At 42.9% G+C, this 18,727-nt stretch overlaps 1 protein-coding gene across 1 annotated transcript; it reads left to right on the top strand.

Moving 5' to 3' along the window:
* The first annotated feature begins 16,231 nt into the window (after nt 1-16,231).
* Nucleotides 16,232-17,300, top strand: LOC120033180 (transcription factor 15-like). Its single transcript, XM_038979462.1, has 2 exons — nt 16,232-16,732; nt 17,283-17,300. The coding sequence occupies exons 1-2, from the start codon at nt 16,232-16,234 to the stop codon at nt 17,298-17,300; spliced, it is 519 nt and encodes a 172-aa protein (XP_038835390.1).
* The last annotated feature ends 1,427 nt before the right edge of the window (nt 17,301-18,727 follow it).

Consider the following 18,727-nt stretch of genomic DNA (forward strand, 5'->3'; position numbering starts at 1 on the left):
TGTAAACAATAGATATTATAATCCTTCTCTTTTAGCCAGGTAAATACTGATCGTCTTTTCTTATTATCTGCTAAGCCATTACAATTGTAACTGGCTATACTTATTTCACCACTTACCATAATGAGACACACCTTTCATTCTTTTAATCAGAATATATTTTTGTAAACGTACTATTAAAAAGTAACATAATGATTGAGTGTCTATATAGTTGTACCATGATATTTGCATTTCTACTAAGTAAACCTCCAATTGGTCCCTACTATTCCACCCGCTAAAAGGCCTCATCTCGAGATGGCTTGTCATCCCAATGCCCGGTAGACCACCCTCGACCCCCTGTATCCCATAGCCCTGAACCGACTGGGATCCATTCTTTGAAAAGAGCATACAGTGCCATTTACCGAATTGAAGAAGATCAATTACCATATGCATTTCCATTGCCCTCACCTCGATTTGTATTATATATATCTGTGGATCATCCTCTATTGTCCCTAACATCTTTTACTTCTTCCTTCGCAACAGTTGTGGGATACACACATACACCCACACACACTCAGCCCTTACCCCCACACAACCATAAGCTCACTTTCTCAACAATTGCACCATCCCAGAGCCCAACTCAAGATGGGTCATGATTTACAAATGCACTTGCAGTTGCAGCTGCATGAGAAGGCCTGCAAGACCGCACAAAAAATTAGCAAAAATTGAGAGATTTATTTACCATTGTCATATCCTAGATAATGGAGGTCAAATGTACACCTTATTCCTGAAACACCCACAATACGGTCATCCGTCATGACCATGTCCCCACGCATCTCCATGCAGTCCGACTTTGATTTTGTGCCGCCAGGGCCACAATAATATACCCCCTCTCTGAATGTCCGAGTGTGACCCCCTCCCCATGGGTTACTGCAGCTAGTGTTGCCAGCACTGCCACTGCCTGGGTGGGGGCACCCCACCGGAATCCCCACCGGCTAGGTACAAGGTCGTCAAGGTTCTCATTAGCAGCTTTGAGAATTTCCTTGTATATTATGCTCTCCCTTTATGGGGCTTTGGCTTTGCAGGACCAACCCTGCCAAGCAGGCTCAGAATCTTGAGGGGGCAGTGCTGCTCTTGGTCTCTGACCTCATTTTAGCTGCATACAGACCGCTTACAGCGGGCACATAAAACAGTTAGGGACTTCTCCTTAGTATCTGGGTCATTCAGGTGGGTGTCTAGGGTATAGTGCCATGGACCGTACCATTAAAATAGGATAATAAATAATTAGATATAATTTATAAAAAAATAAATAAAAAATGTAGTTCTCCATGATAGGACAATAAATAAATAAGACGTATAATTCATTATAAAAGTATATCCATCATCTGAACAACATTGAAAGCCCTCTCATACCCGGCTCACAGCAATACATTGGCTCTGGGATATGCAACCATTTCATTACTCACTCACTCAACTTTCCAAACATAACAAATAAAATAAAAAATAAACACAAACCATACCATCCACACATACTGTGCCTTCTGTTTACTTAGTTTTTATCTTCACTATGTTGAATTAGTGCTTGTGTGTTCAATTAGTTATATGTGAAGATTTATAGAAAAGCTATATTTTTTATTGTATTGTTACAATCAGTAACCGGGCTTGAATTGTGTTTATTTCCCTCGTCTATGAGAACTTTGTAATTTTAAAATAACCATGGAGTAGTCTTTGTGTCTCTGAACAACTGGTTATCAATATATAGTTTATCAACGACGAGAGCTACTCGTTTCGCTTTTAATCTATTTTCTTTGAAAATTGGATACAGAACTTTGCGCCGTTCTGCAATTTCCTTCGGAAACTGATCATTCATGCCAATTTTGGTCCCAGCAAGTCTTTTACCCAGGCTTTTAACCATTATTTTATCTTTAAATGAAGCAAATTTGGCAACGATTGGGCGTTCGTACCTCTGCCCTCTCTGTCCGAAGCGGTGAACGCGTTCAAGTTGGATTTTGTCGATAACTTCGCGTGGAATCTGAAGCGCTGTAAGGAGGAACTCTCTAACTATAGATTCAGGAACTTCTCCTTCTTTTTCTTGGATACCTGTAAGTACCAAATTCTCTCTCATGGATCTAGTTTGTATGTCTAGTAAGGTTTCCTTCAGAACGGTGTTCTCCTTTTTAATTCCATTCATTTCGGTTTCAATCTTATTGACTGTCCCTTTTAGCGCGTGTGTTTGCTTCTCCAATGTCGCAGCTTTTTCATCACTCATCTCTAGGCTTGCCTTCAACTCTTTTATATCCTTACTAACTAATTCAAGTATACCCAGTTTGTCATTTATTGATTTTAACAGATCGGTTTCGACCTTTACCATTCCCGGTGGTGAGAATATTAAATCATCCGTGTCGGTTGAGGAGTCACGTTTTCGTTTTTGAATCGGTTCCCCTGTCTTACTCTCCGTCATGTTTGGTTGTTGCCTGTTTTCGTAATATTTGTCGATAAATGTCTCTAGTTTTAGGATTTGTTTTGTGTTATTGTCCAGATTGAAGGTTATCACTCACCAGATTAAGTAGTGCTAATATTTTAGTCTAATTTAGCAGATATTTCGAATATTATGTTTTATCTTGAGGTGCTCTACATAAATCCCTTCAGTCCGCCATTACCCTTACGTTACCTTTACGTCATACGTCAGCAACTCCTGTTGTTTAAGTGTTCCCTTTATTTTTTTGAGCAGTGTATATACATTTTTATGGACACAGTATATTTTACAATTGTTCTCTTTTATTGACGTTTATTGCCAGTTTCATATGTCTCTAAAACATCCCTCGTCAGCTCACTCTCACCACCACCATGCTTAACAAGCTCTCCATTAACAACTTTTATCATCTGGTCACAGCAGCAGCAGCAACAACAAGAGCCCCAACCACGTTAACAATCCGCTGTGTCTTTGTTGCACACACAAACACTAACAGCTACATCTCATCAGAGTATCACTAGTAGTTCCTGCAGGAGCTCGTTCAGCATCCCAGCATTAACCAGCCAATACATGACTTTGAAAAATGACTCGGGAGTCATGAGAGGAACGGAAGTACTTAACTCCCTTTATAGTGAAGTCACCGTCCGTAAAGATGATTCATCATTTCTGTTTATCTGTTTACACTGCCTCAGCCCTATTTATTTCTTTCTATCAAACCACTAATAGCTGTAAGTAAATCTCCCAAGTATACGGCGTAGTAAAATCTATAAAATTCAGTCCACACAGTATTCAAGTGTATAATAAAGTCATTCCTGCCTTAAATTCAAAGGCAGACTCAGTCCCAGTGTTCACATTTAGTTATGCATGGTAATGATTCAGAGGTTTGATGGGATGATTATGGTAACTGTGTTGTCATGGCTCCATTTTGGCCCCTCTCTGGGACTTACCCAGAATCCTCAGGATGGTAATATGAGTAGAGAGAGATTAGTGTCAGCTCTGTCGTTATGACGATGTCATTATTAGGATGCTAGGCTGATTTAGGACTTGTCCTTCACCTGCTGCCTCTCTCTCTCTCTCTCTTCTCTGCATTGTGATTTTCATTTTCAAATTTGTCATTTCTACATTGTGATTTCTGACATTTCTATAGCACTCTGTGAACAGAAGTGTCTTTACGGGAGCCGTTGTATCCGCCCTAATGTCTGTGCCTGCAGGAAAGGATATTCAGGGGTCCTGTGTTCCCATAAGGTAAGTAGATACATCACCTCAACACCTACTGTGACTGGAATCAAGAGAGGAATTGGGAGTATAATTTGAAAGCTGAGCATCAAGCTCACGCCTGAAAGTCAGAAATCTTTTATTGATGAGGGCTTTTCCACTCTTTTGCATTGGCTGGTCCATTTCAAGACTGTATGAATGCACGGTGGAATGAGTGTGGCCAAAATATGTGTGGTGTTTTTCATCTCCCAATTCCACGAGGCTGATGGAGGTCTGTGAACTATGTAGTGAAGATGCTGGGCTGAAACAAGACAATGCAACTCCTAATGGAGCCACCACACTGAATATCAGGATGCTCAATACCCACTGTTAATGTTTCTTCAAAATAATTTGTAATATACGTCACAATTCCAAAGATTATGATCTGTACATAATATATGTATAATATTTGTATAATACTGTATTTTATCTTTTGAAGTCTGGCTTTTTTTATACGATTAAAACAAAGCACAAAACAGTCCTGTGTACTGTGGAACAAACTCACCAAGTTGGCAGTTTACGGTCAAACTAAAAACTCACTTGGAATTGTTATTTATTTGGTTGTCTGATGTTTTATAATTTTATACTGTTGTACATATCATCAAATAGGTTATGTATTAATCACAAATCAAACCCAGGCAATGTATGATATTAAAGTCCATTTGTTATGCACAATACATAGTCTTGATTCTCATTCTGCATACAATCATTTCTTAAAATGTGAGAAGAAATGTGCTTTGTGTAATGTCTATATTTTTTATTTTAGCTTTATTTAAAACAGGTCACCGTTGAGATCAGGGTCTCTTTCGCAAAGGAGCCCTGCGCATACAATCTGCACGTACAATTCATAGACCAAATCAAATGAAAATCAGAAAAACAAACTAAAATACAGCACAACAATCAATCAAGAAAACAGCCACATTCCACAGCAAATAGTTCCCAAATCAATATTTACATTTTCCCTATGCGGCGTCAGAGCATCCAATTCCAGTGTATTTTGAGGTTGGTTCCAGTAATGAGGTGCATTAAAACTAAAAGCTGATTTACCTAATTCGGTGGAGACCCGAGCAATCTCAAGAGTTAACCAACCATGGTTTGGTCTCTCATGGTTTAAAAAAAAATACTTTAACAACAAAGTTAAGTAAGTTGAAAGCTTGTGTAGTAGGGCTTTGTGAACAAATAGGGAGTAATGAATTGATCTATGGGACTTTAATGAGGACCAGCCAACCTTTTGATACAGGATGCAGTGATGAGTATTAAAACTGTCGCCCTGTGATAAAACAAATGTCCCTATGGTAGACGGCATCCAAAGGAGAGTAGAGTAGTGACTGCTGCAATCTGGGAAACGGTGTCACCATAATCAAGAACTAGCAAGAAGGTTGACTGTACAACCTGCTTCCTGCTATTTAGGGAGAGGCAAGATCTACAGTTGAAGTCGGAAGTTTACATACACCTTAGCCAAATACATTTAAACTCAGTTTTCACAATCCCTGATATTTATATCCTAGTAACTATTCCCTGTCTTAGGTCAGTTAGGATCACCACTTTATTTTAAGAATGTGAAATGTCAGAATAATAGTAGAGAGAATTATTTATTTCAGCATTTCTTTCTTTCATCACACTCCCAGTGGGACAAAAGTTTACAAACACTCAATTAGTATTTGGTAGCATTGCCTTTAAATTGCTAACTTGGGTCAAACGTTTCGGGTAGCCTTCCAAAAGCTTCCCACAATAAGTTGGGTGAATTTTGGCCCATTCCTCCTGACAGAGCTGGTGTAACTGAGTCAGGTTTGTAGGCCTCCTTGCTCGCACACACTTTTTCAGTTCTGCCCACAAATGTTCTATAGGATTGAGGTCAGGGCTTTGTGATGGCCACTTCAATACCTTGGCTTTGTTGTCCTTAAGCCATTTTCCACAACTTTGGAAGTATGCTTGGGGTCATTGTCCATTTGGAAGACCCATTTGCGATCAAGCTTTAACTTCCTGACTGATGTCTTGAGATGTTGCTTCAATATATCCACATAATTTTCCTGCCTCATGATGCCATCTATTTTGTGAAATGCACCAGTACCTCCTGCAGCAAAGCACCCCCACAACATGATGCTGCCACCCCCGTGCTTCACAGTTGGGATGGTGTTCTTCGGTTTGCAATTCTCCCCCTTTTTCCTCCAAATATAACGATGGTCATTATGGCCAAACAGTAAAATTTTTGTTTCATCAGACCAGAGGACAACTCTCCAAAAAGTACGGTCTTTGTACAGTTGCAAACCGTAGTCTGGCTTTTTATGGCGGATTTTGAGCAGTGGCTTCTTCCTTGCTGAGCGGCCTTTCAGGTTATGTCGACATAGGACTCGTTTTACTGTAGATATAGATACTTTTGTACCTGTTTCCTCCAGCATCTTCACAAGGTCCTTTGCCGTTGTTCTGGGATTGATTTGCACTTTTCGCACCAAAGTACGTTCATCTCTAGGAGACAGAACGTGTCTCCTTCCTGAGCAGTATGACGGAAACGTGGTCCCATGGTGTTTATACTTGCGTACTATTGTTTGTACAGATGAACGTGGTACCTTCATGCATTTTGAAATTTCTCCCAAGGATGAACCAGACTTGTGGAGGTCTGCAATTTTCTTTCTGGGGTCTTGGCTGATTTCTTTTGATTTTCCCATGATGTCAAGCTAAGAGGCACTGAGTTTGAAGGTAGGCCTTGAAATACATCCACAGGTACAACTCCAATTGACTCAAATTATGTCAATTAGCCTATCAGAAGCTTCTAAAGCCAGTCAACTTAGTGTATGTAAACTTCTGACCCACTGGAATTGTGATACAGTGAATTATAAGTGAAATAATCTGTCTGTAAACAATTGTTGGAAAAATTACTTGTGTCATGCACAAAGTAGATGTCCTAACCGACTTGCCAAAACTATAGTTTGTTAACAAGAAATTTGTGGTGGTTGAAAAACAAGTTTTAATGACTCCAACCTAAGTGTATGTAAACTTCCGACTTCAACTATATTTATAAAAAAGGAGCCTTAGCTTTTTAACTAGCTCATCCGTATGTTTTTTAAGCATTAAGTCTTTGTCTAATGAATAAATATGTAGAAACATTCTTGTGAGAAAAACATATATTTAGTCCTTCAAGTTTTAAGCCAACCAAGGCTTTCTGTAAGGTAACAAGGTCAGATTGCAGCTCTAACACACAAAAGGTGTGATGGGTCCGCACTCACAAATATGTCCCATAAAGCTTACTTTTATACATTAAGTAAGCTTTATGCAACATCTTTTTGAGTGCGGACCCATCACACCTTTTGTTTGTCTGAATTCACGGGTTTTACACACCAGCCACGCTTCTGGAAGAGCGCGATGGTCCCCTTTTGGTTTGTGCAGCTCTAACAAAGCCTGGTCAACAGTTGGGGCAATGACGTACATGACAGTGTTGTTCGCATACAGATGAATAATACAAGTTAACAGATATACCATTATTATTTACATAAATAGTAAAGAGAACAGGTCCCAGTACTGACCCCTGTGGTACACCTTTTGTAATATCCATGAACAATTTATGTTCAAATCTGTGCATACCAAACCATTTATAAATGAGGCCCCTGGTAATGATGCAGTGAGGAAGTTAGGGGTACAGGGGTTAGAGGGATGCCTCACCTAGCCCAGGGGCCACAGACATTCACTATGTGAGTCACTGGAGGTGGAGGATGAGGAGGAAATGGGGATTAAACAGATAAAACCACCACCAAACTGCATCAACTCTGAGCCAATTACGACAGGCTATTCTGCTCCAGCAGCCTTTTGTGGTTGGTTTTCAAATCTCATTTAAATGAGTCTTAGTTGCCCTGTTTGAGCTCAGTAGGATTAGTCTTTTTGCAAGTCAGTTGATGTTTGCGTATCTTTGTTCTAATCCCCCGTACTCTGCATACTGGCAGCTAATTCTAGTTGAACCCAAACAAGCAGCCTCTGCTTTTGAAATAGTGTTCCGAATAATTCTGTGGCAACCTCACCAACTCCTGGATGGTAAATATCACGGGAAAGCCTGAGATCCACCCTCAGCGATTGTCTCTCGCGGTTAAAACTTTGAGAAGCGAAACAAACTTTGTGATGGAAATGACTGTTGTATTCTCTGCTCTTTATCCCTCACAAGATGCTGAAAGATATTAGTTTATGGAAATGGATTTCTTTTGGAATAACAGAATTGCTTGCATTAAATGAAAACGCTGTTCATTTTGTCACAGAAATGACAATGGATCTTCCCCTCCAACAAATTTAGTCAGAACTTCCCTTTCTGTGTCTGTCTGACTGTCCTGACTGTCTCTGTCAGATCCTCAACAGTTCTACAGCTGCCCCAGAGAGCATCTTGACTGGCTGCATCACTGGGGCCGAGCTCCCTGCCATCCAGGACCTCACCACCTGGCGTAGTCAGAGGAAGGCCCCCAAAAATTGTCAAAGACTCCAGCCATAGAGTGTTCTCTCTGCAACTGCATGGCAATCAATATCAGTGCACCAAGTCTGGAACCAACAGCACCGTGAACAGCTTCTTCCCCCAAGCCATAAGACTGCTAAACAAGACTGCTAATCAAATCGCTACCTGGACTATCTGTATTGACCCTTTTTCGCACTGACTCTGTTGCACTGACTCTATGCACACAAACTGGACTACCCACACACTCACACATACGTACACTGAAACCCCAACACACACACACACACATACTCACACCACACTCACTCACACACAAACACACACTTTCACACGCTGCTGCTACTGTCTGTTATCCATCCTGTTGCCTAGTCACTTTACCCCTACCTATATATACATAGCTACCTCAATTACCTCTTACCCCTGCACATGGACTCGGTACTGGTACTGCCTGTAAATAGCCATGTTATTTTTACTCGTTATTGTTATTCGCTGTGTATTTATTCCTTGTGTCACGACTTCTATTTTTTATGTTTAACTCTGCATTGTTGGAAAATGATCCGTAAACTAGAATTTCACTGTTAATCTACACATGTTGTTTACGACGCATGTGACAAATACAAATGTATTTTTATTTTATTCTCTCTCTCTCTGTCTGTCTGTCTGTCTCTTTCTCTTTTCACTCTGTTAGTCCCCAGTCTCACTGTCTGATCTCTCTAAACCCTTCATATTTACCAATAAAGTGTGCCTGTACACGTCTATGGGTGGTAATCAAAGTGATTTGGGAGGTGCAAAGTTTCCTAGTGTTGCATAATGGTCCAGAAGCAAAGGGGAGAAGCAGCTGCTGCTAATGACCCTACTAACAGAAAGAAAAGGCTGAACCACACCTCTCTTTTAGCACAGACAGACAAGCATGTAGGCCTGCACCTCGCTCCTTGAATCTCTCAGCCCCCTCCTCTCCCTCTCTTTCTCCCCTCTCTCTCCCACCTCCTGTCGTTCTCTCCCCTATCCCCCTCTCTCTCTCAGGAGCAGTTTGCCTCTGAGCTCTCCCTCTGTCAACAGTGTTAGTGACAGAGCTGCTGCGTCAAACATGTCACGCACTTGTCACTAGTAAGTCAACCAATGCTCTGTCACACACACACAGCCCACACACGACTGACACAGCACCATTCCTGCGCATGTATGCCCGTGCCCACCTACACAAATAAAGGCTGTCAAAGTGGCTCATTGTAGTTCCACACCAGTGCTATATTGCCATCTAGTGGTGACATGCAGTCTATTGCTATATAACCCATAGTGTAGACCTGAAATACCAAAACAACTTGACAATGCACATACAAATTAACTCCCCTAATTTTTTACATTTTCATTTCCACAATTTATGGTTGCATTGATTAGCTCAGTTGGCCCTTTGAAATCACTCAAACCTATTGATATGAAATTGCTGTGATTAGAATTCCCTTTCCACACAACTTACATTGCTCTCGGGAACACAAACTATTGTTGGTATCATGACGAAGATCTTGGTGTGATGATCTTAAAGTTTACTGAAGTAACACTATATAAGTGACTTGTGCATTTATAGATATTTATATCAAGGCTAAAGATGGCACAGGTTATGGGGAGACTGCCACGGGGTGGAGGAACAGCTGGCGGGTGACCGGTACACCTGGACTATTCACTCACGGTCCTGGTCGGGGGGCGCTAAAGCTGATGTCATGACTCGAAGACCAAGGAGTAATTCCTTCACTGGGGTTTGAACTGAGTTTGAATTTGAGTTCTGAGAGTTGTTGACATGCTGTAACGAAGTAGCACTTCCCCCGAAACGCTTCACCAAATCCTACTGACAGGATTTCTAGGAACACACATCCTAACGTGAAACTGTGCAACGTGTTTTAAATAGCAGTCATTTGACTGACACAGTGGTCTAACGTAAACCGGATGAATGTTTTCACTATGTCCAGATTTGCATTATCATCATTATGTGACCTTTGCACCTTTGCGTGCAATAGAAGTTTGTGCGACTGTGTGTATGTTGTTGAGGCTTCCGGTAGTTAGACCGGCGTTTGAGTCAGCGGGAGAAGATGAAAGACTTCCAGGAAACAGGAGATGAGAAAATGAAGGTTTGTGATGAAGGAGGGAGTCACAGCATGACCATGTCTTTACCTGGGCTGAGAGTCGGAGAAGGTTAATGTAGTGCATCTGCACTGTCACACTGTCTGTCACACCCTGACCCCTCAATGTGTGCAGATCTGAAGGGGCTGGAGAAGTATAAATCAAATCAAATATATTTATATAGCCCTTCTTACATCAGCTGATATCTCAAAGTGCTGTACAGAAACCCAGCCTAAAACCCCAAACAGCAAGCAATGCAGGTGTAGAAGCACGGTGGCTAGGAAAAACTCCCTAGAAAGGCCAAAAGCTAGGAAGAAACCTAGAGAGGAACCAGGCTATGAGGGGTGGTCAGTCCTCTTCTGGCTGTGCCGGGTGGAGATTACAACAGAACATGGCCAAGATGTTCAAATGTTCATAAATGACCAGCATGGTCAAATAATAATAATCACAGTAGTTGTCAAGGGTGCAGCAAGTCAGCACATCAGGAGTAAATGTCGGTTGGCTTTTCATAGCCGATCATTAAGAGTATCTCTACCGCTCCTGCTGTCTCTAGAGAGTTGAAAACAGCAGGTCTGGGACAGGTAGCACGTCTGGTGAACAGGTCAGGGTTCCATAGCCGCAGGCAGAACAGTTGAAACTGGAGCAGCAGCACGGCCAGGTGGACTGGGGACAACAAGGAGTCATCATGCCAGGTAGTCCTGAGGCATGGTCCTAGGGCTCAGGTCCTCCGAGAGAGAGAAAGAAAGAAAGAGAGAAAGAGAGAATTAGAGAGAGCATACTTAAATTCACACAGGACACCGGATAAGACAGGAGAAGTACTCCAGATATAACAAACTGACCCTAGCCCCCCGACACATTAAATACTGGAGGCTGAGACAGGAGGGGTCAGGAGACACTGTGGCCCCATCCGATGATACCCCCGGACAGGGCCAAACAGGAAGGATATAACCCCACCCACTTTGCCAAAGCACAGCCCCCACACCACTAGAGGGATATCTTCAACCACCAACTTACCATCCTGAGACGAGGCCGAGTATAGCCCACAAAGATCTCCGCCACGGCAAAACCCAAGGGGGGGCGCCAAACCAGACAGGAAGATCACGTCAGTGACTCAACCCACTCAAGTGACGCACCCCTCCTAGGGACGGCATGAAAGAGCACCAGTAAGCCAGTGACTCAGCCCCTGTAATAGGGTTAGAGGCAGAGAATCCCAGTGGAGAGAGGGGAACCGGCCAGGCAGAGACAGCAAGGGCGGTTCATTGCTCCAGAGCCTTTCCATTCACCTTCACACTCCTGGGCCAGACTACTCTCAATCATATGACCCACTGAAGAGATGAGTCTTCAGTAAAGACTTAAAGGTTGAGACCGAGTCTGCGTCTCTCACATGGGTAGGCAGACCATTCCATAAAAATGGAGCTCTATAGGAGAAAGCCCTGCCTCCAGCTGTTTGCTTAGAAATTCTAGGGACAATTAGGAGGCCTGCGTCTTGTGACCGTAGCGTACGTGTAGATATGTACGGCAGGACCAAATCGGAAAGATAGGTAGGAGCAAGCCCATGTAATGCTTTGTAGGTTAGCAGTAAAACCTTGAAATCAGCCCCTGCCTTAACAGGAAGCCAGTGTAGGGAGGCTAGCACTGGAGTAATATGATCAAATATTTTGGTTCTAGTCAGGATTCTAGCAGCCGTATTTAGCACTAACTGAAGTTTATTTAGGCCTTTATCTGGGTAGCCGAAAGGTAGAGCATTGCAGTAGTCTAACCTAGAAGTAACAAAAGCATGGATTAATTTTTCTGCATCATTTTTGGACAGAAAGTTCCTGCTTTTCGCAATGTTACGTAGATGGAAAAAAGCTGTCCTTGAAACAGTCTTGATATGTTCGTCAAAAGAGAGATCAGGGTCCAGAGTAACGCCGAGGTCCTTCACAGTTTAATTTGAGACGACTTTACAACCATCAAGATTAATCGTCAGATTCAACAGAAGATCTCTTTGTTTCTTGGGACCTAGAACAAGCATCTCTGTTTTGTCCGAGTTTAAAAGTAGAAAGTTGGCAGCCATCCACTTCCTTACGTCTGAAACACAGGCTTCTAGCGAGGGCAATTTTGGGGCTTCACCATGTTTCATTGAAATGTACAGCTGTGTGTCATCCGCATAGCAGTGAAAGTTAACATTATGTTTTCGAATGACATCCCCAAGAGGTAAAATATATAGTGAAAACAATAGTGGTCCTAAAACGGAACCTTGAGGAACACCGAAATTTACAGTTGATTTGTCAGAGGTCAAACCATTCACAGAGACAAACTGATATCTTTCCGACAGATAAGATCTAAACCAGGCCAGAACTTGTCCGTGTAGACCAATTTGGGTTTCCAGTCTCTCCAAAAGAATGTGGTGATCGATGGTGTCAAAGGCAGCACTAAGGTCTAGTAGCACGAGGACAGATGCAGAGCCTCGGTCTGACGCCATTAAAAGGTAATTTACCACCTTCACAAGTGCAGTCTCAGTGCTATGATGGGGTCTAAAACCAGACTGAAGCATTTCGTATACATTGTTTGTCTTCAGGAAGACAGTGAGTTGCTGCGCAACAGCTTTTTCTAAAATTTTTGAGAGGAATGGAAGATTCGATATAGGCCGATAGTTTTTTAGAGATTCTGGGTCAAGGGTTGGTTTTTTCAAGAGAGGCTTTATTACTGCCACTTTTAGTGAGTTTGGTACACATCCGGTGGATAGAGAGCCGTTTATTATGTTCAACATAGGAGGGCCAAGCACAGGAAGCAGCTCTTTCAGTAGTTTAGTTGGAATAGGGTCCAGTATGCAGCTTGAAGGTTTAGAGGCCATGATTATTTTCATCATTGTGTCAAGAGATATAGTACTAAAACACTTAAGTGTCTCTCTTGATCCTAGGTCCTGGCAGAGTTGTGCAGACTCAGGACAACTGAGCTTTGGAGGAATAAGCAGATTTAAAGAGAAGTCCGTAATTTGATCTTTTCCTCAAAGAAGTTCATGAATTTATTACTGCTGAAGTGAAAGCCATCCTCACTTGGGGAATGCTGCTTTTTAGTTAGCTTTGCAACAGTATCAAAAAGAAATTTCGGATTGTTCTTATTTTCCTCAATTAAGTTGGAAAAATAGGATGATCGAGCAGCAGTGAGGGCTCTTCGATACTGCACGGTACTGTCTTTCCAAGCTAGTCGGAAGACTTCCAGTTTGGTGTGGCGCCATTTCCGTTCCAGTTTTCTGGAAGCTTGCTTCAGAGCTCGGGTATTTTCTGTATACCAGGGAGCTAGTTTCTTATGACAAATGTTTTTAGTTTTTAGGGGTGCAACTGCATCTAGGGTATTGCGCAAGGTTAAATTGAGTTCCTCAGTTAGGTGGTTAACTGATTTTTGTCCTCTGACGTCCTTGGGTAGGCAGAGGGAGTCTGGAAGTGCATCAAGGAATTGTTGTGTTGTCTGAGAATTTATAGCACGACTTTTGATGCTCCTTGGTTGGGGTCTGAGCAGATTATTTGTTGCGATTGCAAACGTAATAAAATGGTGGTCCGATAGTCCAGGATTATGAGGAAAAACATTAAGATCCACAACATTTATTCCATGGGACAAAACTAGGTCCAGAGTATGACTGTGACAGTGAATAGGTCCAGAGACATGTTGGACAAAACCTACTGAGTCGATGATGGCTCCGAAAGCCTTTTGGAGTGGGTCTGTGGACTTTTCCATGTGAATATTAAAATCACCAAAAATGTGAATATTATCTGCTATGACTACAAGGTCCGATAGGAATTCAGGGAACTCAGTGAGGAACGCTGTATATGGCCCAGGAGGCCTGTAAACAGTAGCTATAAAAAGTGATTGAGTAGGCTGCATAGATTTCATGACTAGAAGCTCAAAAAAAGAAAACGTCATATTTTCTGCTATCGTAAATGTTTGCAACACCTCCGCCTTTGCAGGATGCACAGGGGATATGGTCACTAGTGTAACCAGGAGGTGAGGCCTCATTTAACACAGTAAATTCATCAGGCTTAAGCCATGTTTCAGTCAGGCCAATCACATCAAGATTATGATCAGTGATTAGTTCATTAACTATAACTGCCTTTGAAGTGAGGGAGCCCTATTTTGAGATGTGAGGTATCACGATCTCTTTCAATAATGGCAGAAATGGAGGAGGTCTTTATCCTAGTGAGATTGCTAAGGCGAACACCGCCATGTTAAGTTTTGCCCAACCTAGGTCGAGGCACAGACATGTCTCAATGGGGAAAGCTGAGCTGACTACACTGACTGTGCTAGTGGCAGACTCCACTAAGCTGGCAGGCTGGCTAACAGCCTGCTGCCTGGCCTGCACCCTATTTCATTGTGGAGCTAGAGGAGTTAGAGCCCTGTCTATGTTGGTAGATAAGATGAGAGCACCCCTCCAGCTAGGATGGAGTCCGTCACTCCTCAGCAGGCCAGGCTTGGTCCTGTTTGTGGGTGAGTCCCAGAAAGAGGGCCAATTATCTACAAATTCTATCTTTTGGGAGGGGCAGAAAACAGTTTTCAACCAGCGATTGAGTTGTGAGACTCTGCTGTAGAGCTCGTCACTCCCCCTAACTGGGAGGGGGCCAGAGACAATTACTCGATGCCGACACATCTTTCTAGCTGATTTACATGCTGAAGCTATGTTGCGCTTGGTGACCTCTGACTGTTTCATCCTAACATCTTTGGTGCCGACGTGGATAACAATATCTCTTATACTCGCCAGTTTTAGCTTTAGCCAGCACCATCTTCAGATTAGCTTTAACGTCGGTAGCCCTGCCCCCGGTAAACCGTGTATGATCGCTGGATGATTCGTTTTAAGTCTAATACTGCGGGTAATGAAGTCGCCAATGACTAGGGTTTTCAATTTGTCAGAGCTAATGGTGGGAAGCTTCGGCGTCCCAGACCCCGTAACGGGAGGAGTAGAGACAAGAGAAGGCTCGGCCTCAGACTCCGACTCGCTACTTAATGGGGAAAACCGGTTGAAAGTTTCTGTCTGCTGAATGAGCGACACCAGTTGAGCATTCCTACAGCATTTCCCTCCAGAAGCCATGAGAAAGTTGTCCGGCTGCGGGGACCGTGCGAGGGGATTTATACTAACGTTACTATCTGTACTTACTGGTGGCACAGACGCTGTTTCATCCTTTCCTACACTGAACTTACCCTTGCCTAACGATTGCGTCTGAAGCTGGGCTTGCAGCACAGCTATCCTCGACGTAAGGCGATCGTTCTCCGGTATATTATGAGTACAGCGACTGCAATTTAGAAGGCATCATGTTACTGTTACTACTTAGCTTCGGCTGTTGGAGGTCCTGGCGAACCATGTCCAGATAAAGCGTCCGGAGTGACAAAGTTGAATGAAAAAAAGTTAAGTGAGGGAAAAACAATAAATATAAACGGTAATTAAAAAGTAAAAACCGTAAAGTTGTCAGGTAGCAAAGTAAGGTTGGCAACAAAACGCACTGCAACACGTAAACAAGTCTGCAAATTGTAAGCAGTGTAATGGTCAAGCTTCCACCATATTGCTTCCACTTTACAGATCTGCAAACATGGAAGGGTTAGGGGTCAAGGGGCAGGGGTTAGGAGCAAAGTGGGAGTGTGCTGGCTCTCCGTAGGGGGGGGGTATATATATAAACCTCTAGCACCCAAGAACCACGACAGGTGGCCTCTACTCTCTAGCCTCCACCTGTCTTTCCTTTTCCAGAGGCCGCATGCATGGTGACCGGGCCCAGAACGGATCCGTTATTCAAGAAATGGCATGCTGCTCTGCCAAGGGAATGGCGTGAGCCCAGTTAACGCAGGATCCCCCACCCCCAGTCACCGGATCACACGGCGGCAGCTGGTCCCAGGTGCTATTTTCACTCTGCTTTTATAAAGTGGTTGGCAGCAGTCGGCTGCACCATGAAACAGACACAGTTGCAGAGCCAGTCGCAGATCCCAGCTCAGTCCCCCGCCTTAGACACCCAGCCAGGTCCACCATGAAGTCCACAGGGAGCGAACAGGGTGCCACGCCGGACGGTTTCCCCTCCGACCTGGACGAGCTGGATAGTGGAAGCGAGGAGAGCTCCGACAACAAGTCGACGAGCGGTGGCTGTAGCCCCCAGGGAGAGTGCCGGGAGGGAGCCAGGCAGAGGGAGGGGGGGTACAGCAGCCGTCTGCCGGGCGTTAGCAAACAGAGACAGGTAGCCAACGCGCGGGAACGGGACAGGACCCACAGCGTGAACACGGCGTTCACCGCGCTGCGCACCCTCATCCCCACAGAACCGGCAGACAGGAAACTGTCCAAGATCGAGACGCTGCGCCTGGCGTCCAGCTACATCTCCCACCTTGCCAACGTGCTGCTACTGGGGGACGAGTGTTTGGACGGGCAGCCCTGTCTCAGGTACCACAGCATACTGCAGAGCAGCACCAACATCAGTAGCAGCAGCCCCCCGCTCAGGCCCATATGCACTTTCTGTCTCAGTAACCAGAGGAAAACGGTGAGTCCTCAAAATAAATCAGTATTTATTGGTTGACAGACTGTGGGCTATCATGGAAGGCTGCACGTAATCTCCACAAGAAAAAATGGATGGGATTTGGCTACATTTAGATAACGGGACAGTACTTTATTTAACATTGGAGCAATTCCATAACAGCATCACAATCAATAGTATTTCAACGGTTTTATTTCAATGTAAACTACTACAATTTCTCTACCCTCACAGCTCAGAGATGGAGAAAAGCACACAGCCATCTGACATGGTCACAACAAGGATGCATACCAAGTCGCACGGATGTTTACATGTACCTACGAGTGAAAAAAAAGATATAACTTTGTACATATTTTTGCTAAATCTTAGGACAACCCCCCCCCCCCCACTGAAATGCACTTTCCGTTCTCACATGTGCGTCTTATACACTGTGTTTTGGTCAAATTGTAACTCGAGCACAATGTGTAAGGTTCCACCTGACAGTGGGCTATTTCGGTATCAGAAATAGTAAGCCCTAGTGTCGCGCTCCTAAAAACACAGTCTCGCCTCCCCCATGCAGCCAGTCACATGGTTGTAACCCAAACTTAGGCCATGCAGCGGTTGCTGTCAGTAGAGTAGTGGACTGGTTGGCTTGTCTCCTGACTGACTCATCTTTTGCCTTGCTTGCTTGATTATTATGAATTCAAACTCAATAGCCCCAAATATACTTTGGTAGCTGTAAAATTGTATTTAATTTTAACCAGGATAGTGCACTTATTAGTAAATGAGTATAAGCCACTGCTTTCATGGGAGTCTTGAAATCTAAATGGGGGAGGCAAAACAAATTTAAAATGTGCTTGAATCCAAATATGATGAATTAGTGTTATATAGGCCCGGCCCACTAGTACAGCAGAAGCAACCACACTTGGTGTTTACACACTTTACCACAACATCAAATCATATTCCATGTCAAATGTAGCATGGTGTGGAACAGAAGAAAACATAACATATATGTAAACACTGCTTTTGGGAGCTCAATGTTATACCGTATGTTGAGAAATGTTTACTTGCATGTATTGCACAAGCCTTTTCACAATTCACAAACACACAATAGTTCTGCATGTGTGTCTGTGCAGTATTGGTTGCACCTTTGAAGGCCCAATGCAGCTGTTTTTATATCACCATTAAATAATTTATACTTAAAAGTACCTTACTGTAATAGATTTCCATTAAAATTGGAAAATAATTGCTTTTTAGCACAACTTTCTCCAGCAAGAATTTTGCTAGGACTGTCTGGGAGTGGTCTGAGTTGGAAGGGTAAACTGAAAACTAGCCGTTACTGGCAGAGAAGTTTGGAACTCTTATAGGTCATGGTGTATTAACCAATTAACCGCATGGTGAATTCAAAACTCCCGCCCATGCAAACCTGCTGATCAGAAGGTCCTGTGTAGATTGTATTTTCAACCAGCAACTATCAGGAAATAACACTGATCACATGTTTTCATACTTTTACAGTGTTAAGTTTCATCAGCACAATATAAGTTAGAAGACCGGGACAGAATTGACTGCACTAGACCTTCAACACCTTTAAGCTTTACACAATATTTGTATTTTATGCATCGACTTGGGTATATATCAAATTACTTCAAAATCATGCAAGATAAAAATACAATCTTATTTTTATGAATTATCCAAAACACATAACTTGTTGCACACTGATTGCAATACACTTTTACCTCAATGAAGACCTCTGAATGTATTAACCTAATAGAATTATAGGCCTACCGCCAAGTCTATTGTAATGTGTATCATTGTTGTAAACATACTTGAATTTCTCCTAACTTATGGAAGACAATTGTCCTCTGCACATAATGAGAAGCTGTTTAAGAAGAAAAAAAAATGTATTTTTGTACAATAAGTTAAAAATATATATTAGTTGACTTGTAAACAATCATTAAACTACTTTCAAAAAAAATATTGGACTGATGACTTGAATGTGCATGTAAAAAGACCATTAGGCCAAGT

This window comes from Salvelinus namaycush, chromosome 40, assembly GCF_016432855.1.
Source record: "Salvelinus namaycush isolate Seneca chromosome 40, SaNama_1.0, whole genome shotgun sequence".
NCBI lineage: Eukaryota > Metazoa > Chordata > Actinopteri > Salmoniformes > Salmonidae > Salvelinus > Salvelinus namaycush.

Coding starts and splice junctions, on each gene's coding strand:
- LOC120033180 (XM_038979462.1), top strand. CDS start 16,232: ATGAAGTCCACAGGGAGCGAACAGGGTGCCACGCCGGACGGTTTCCCC.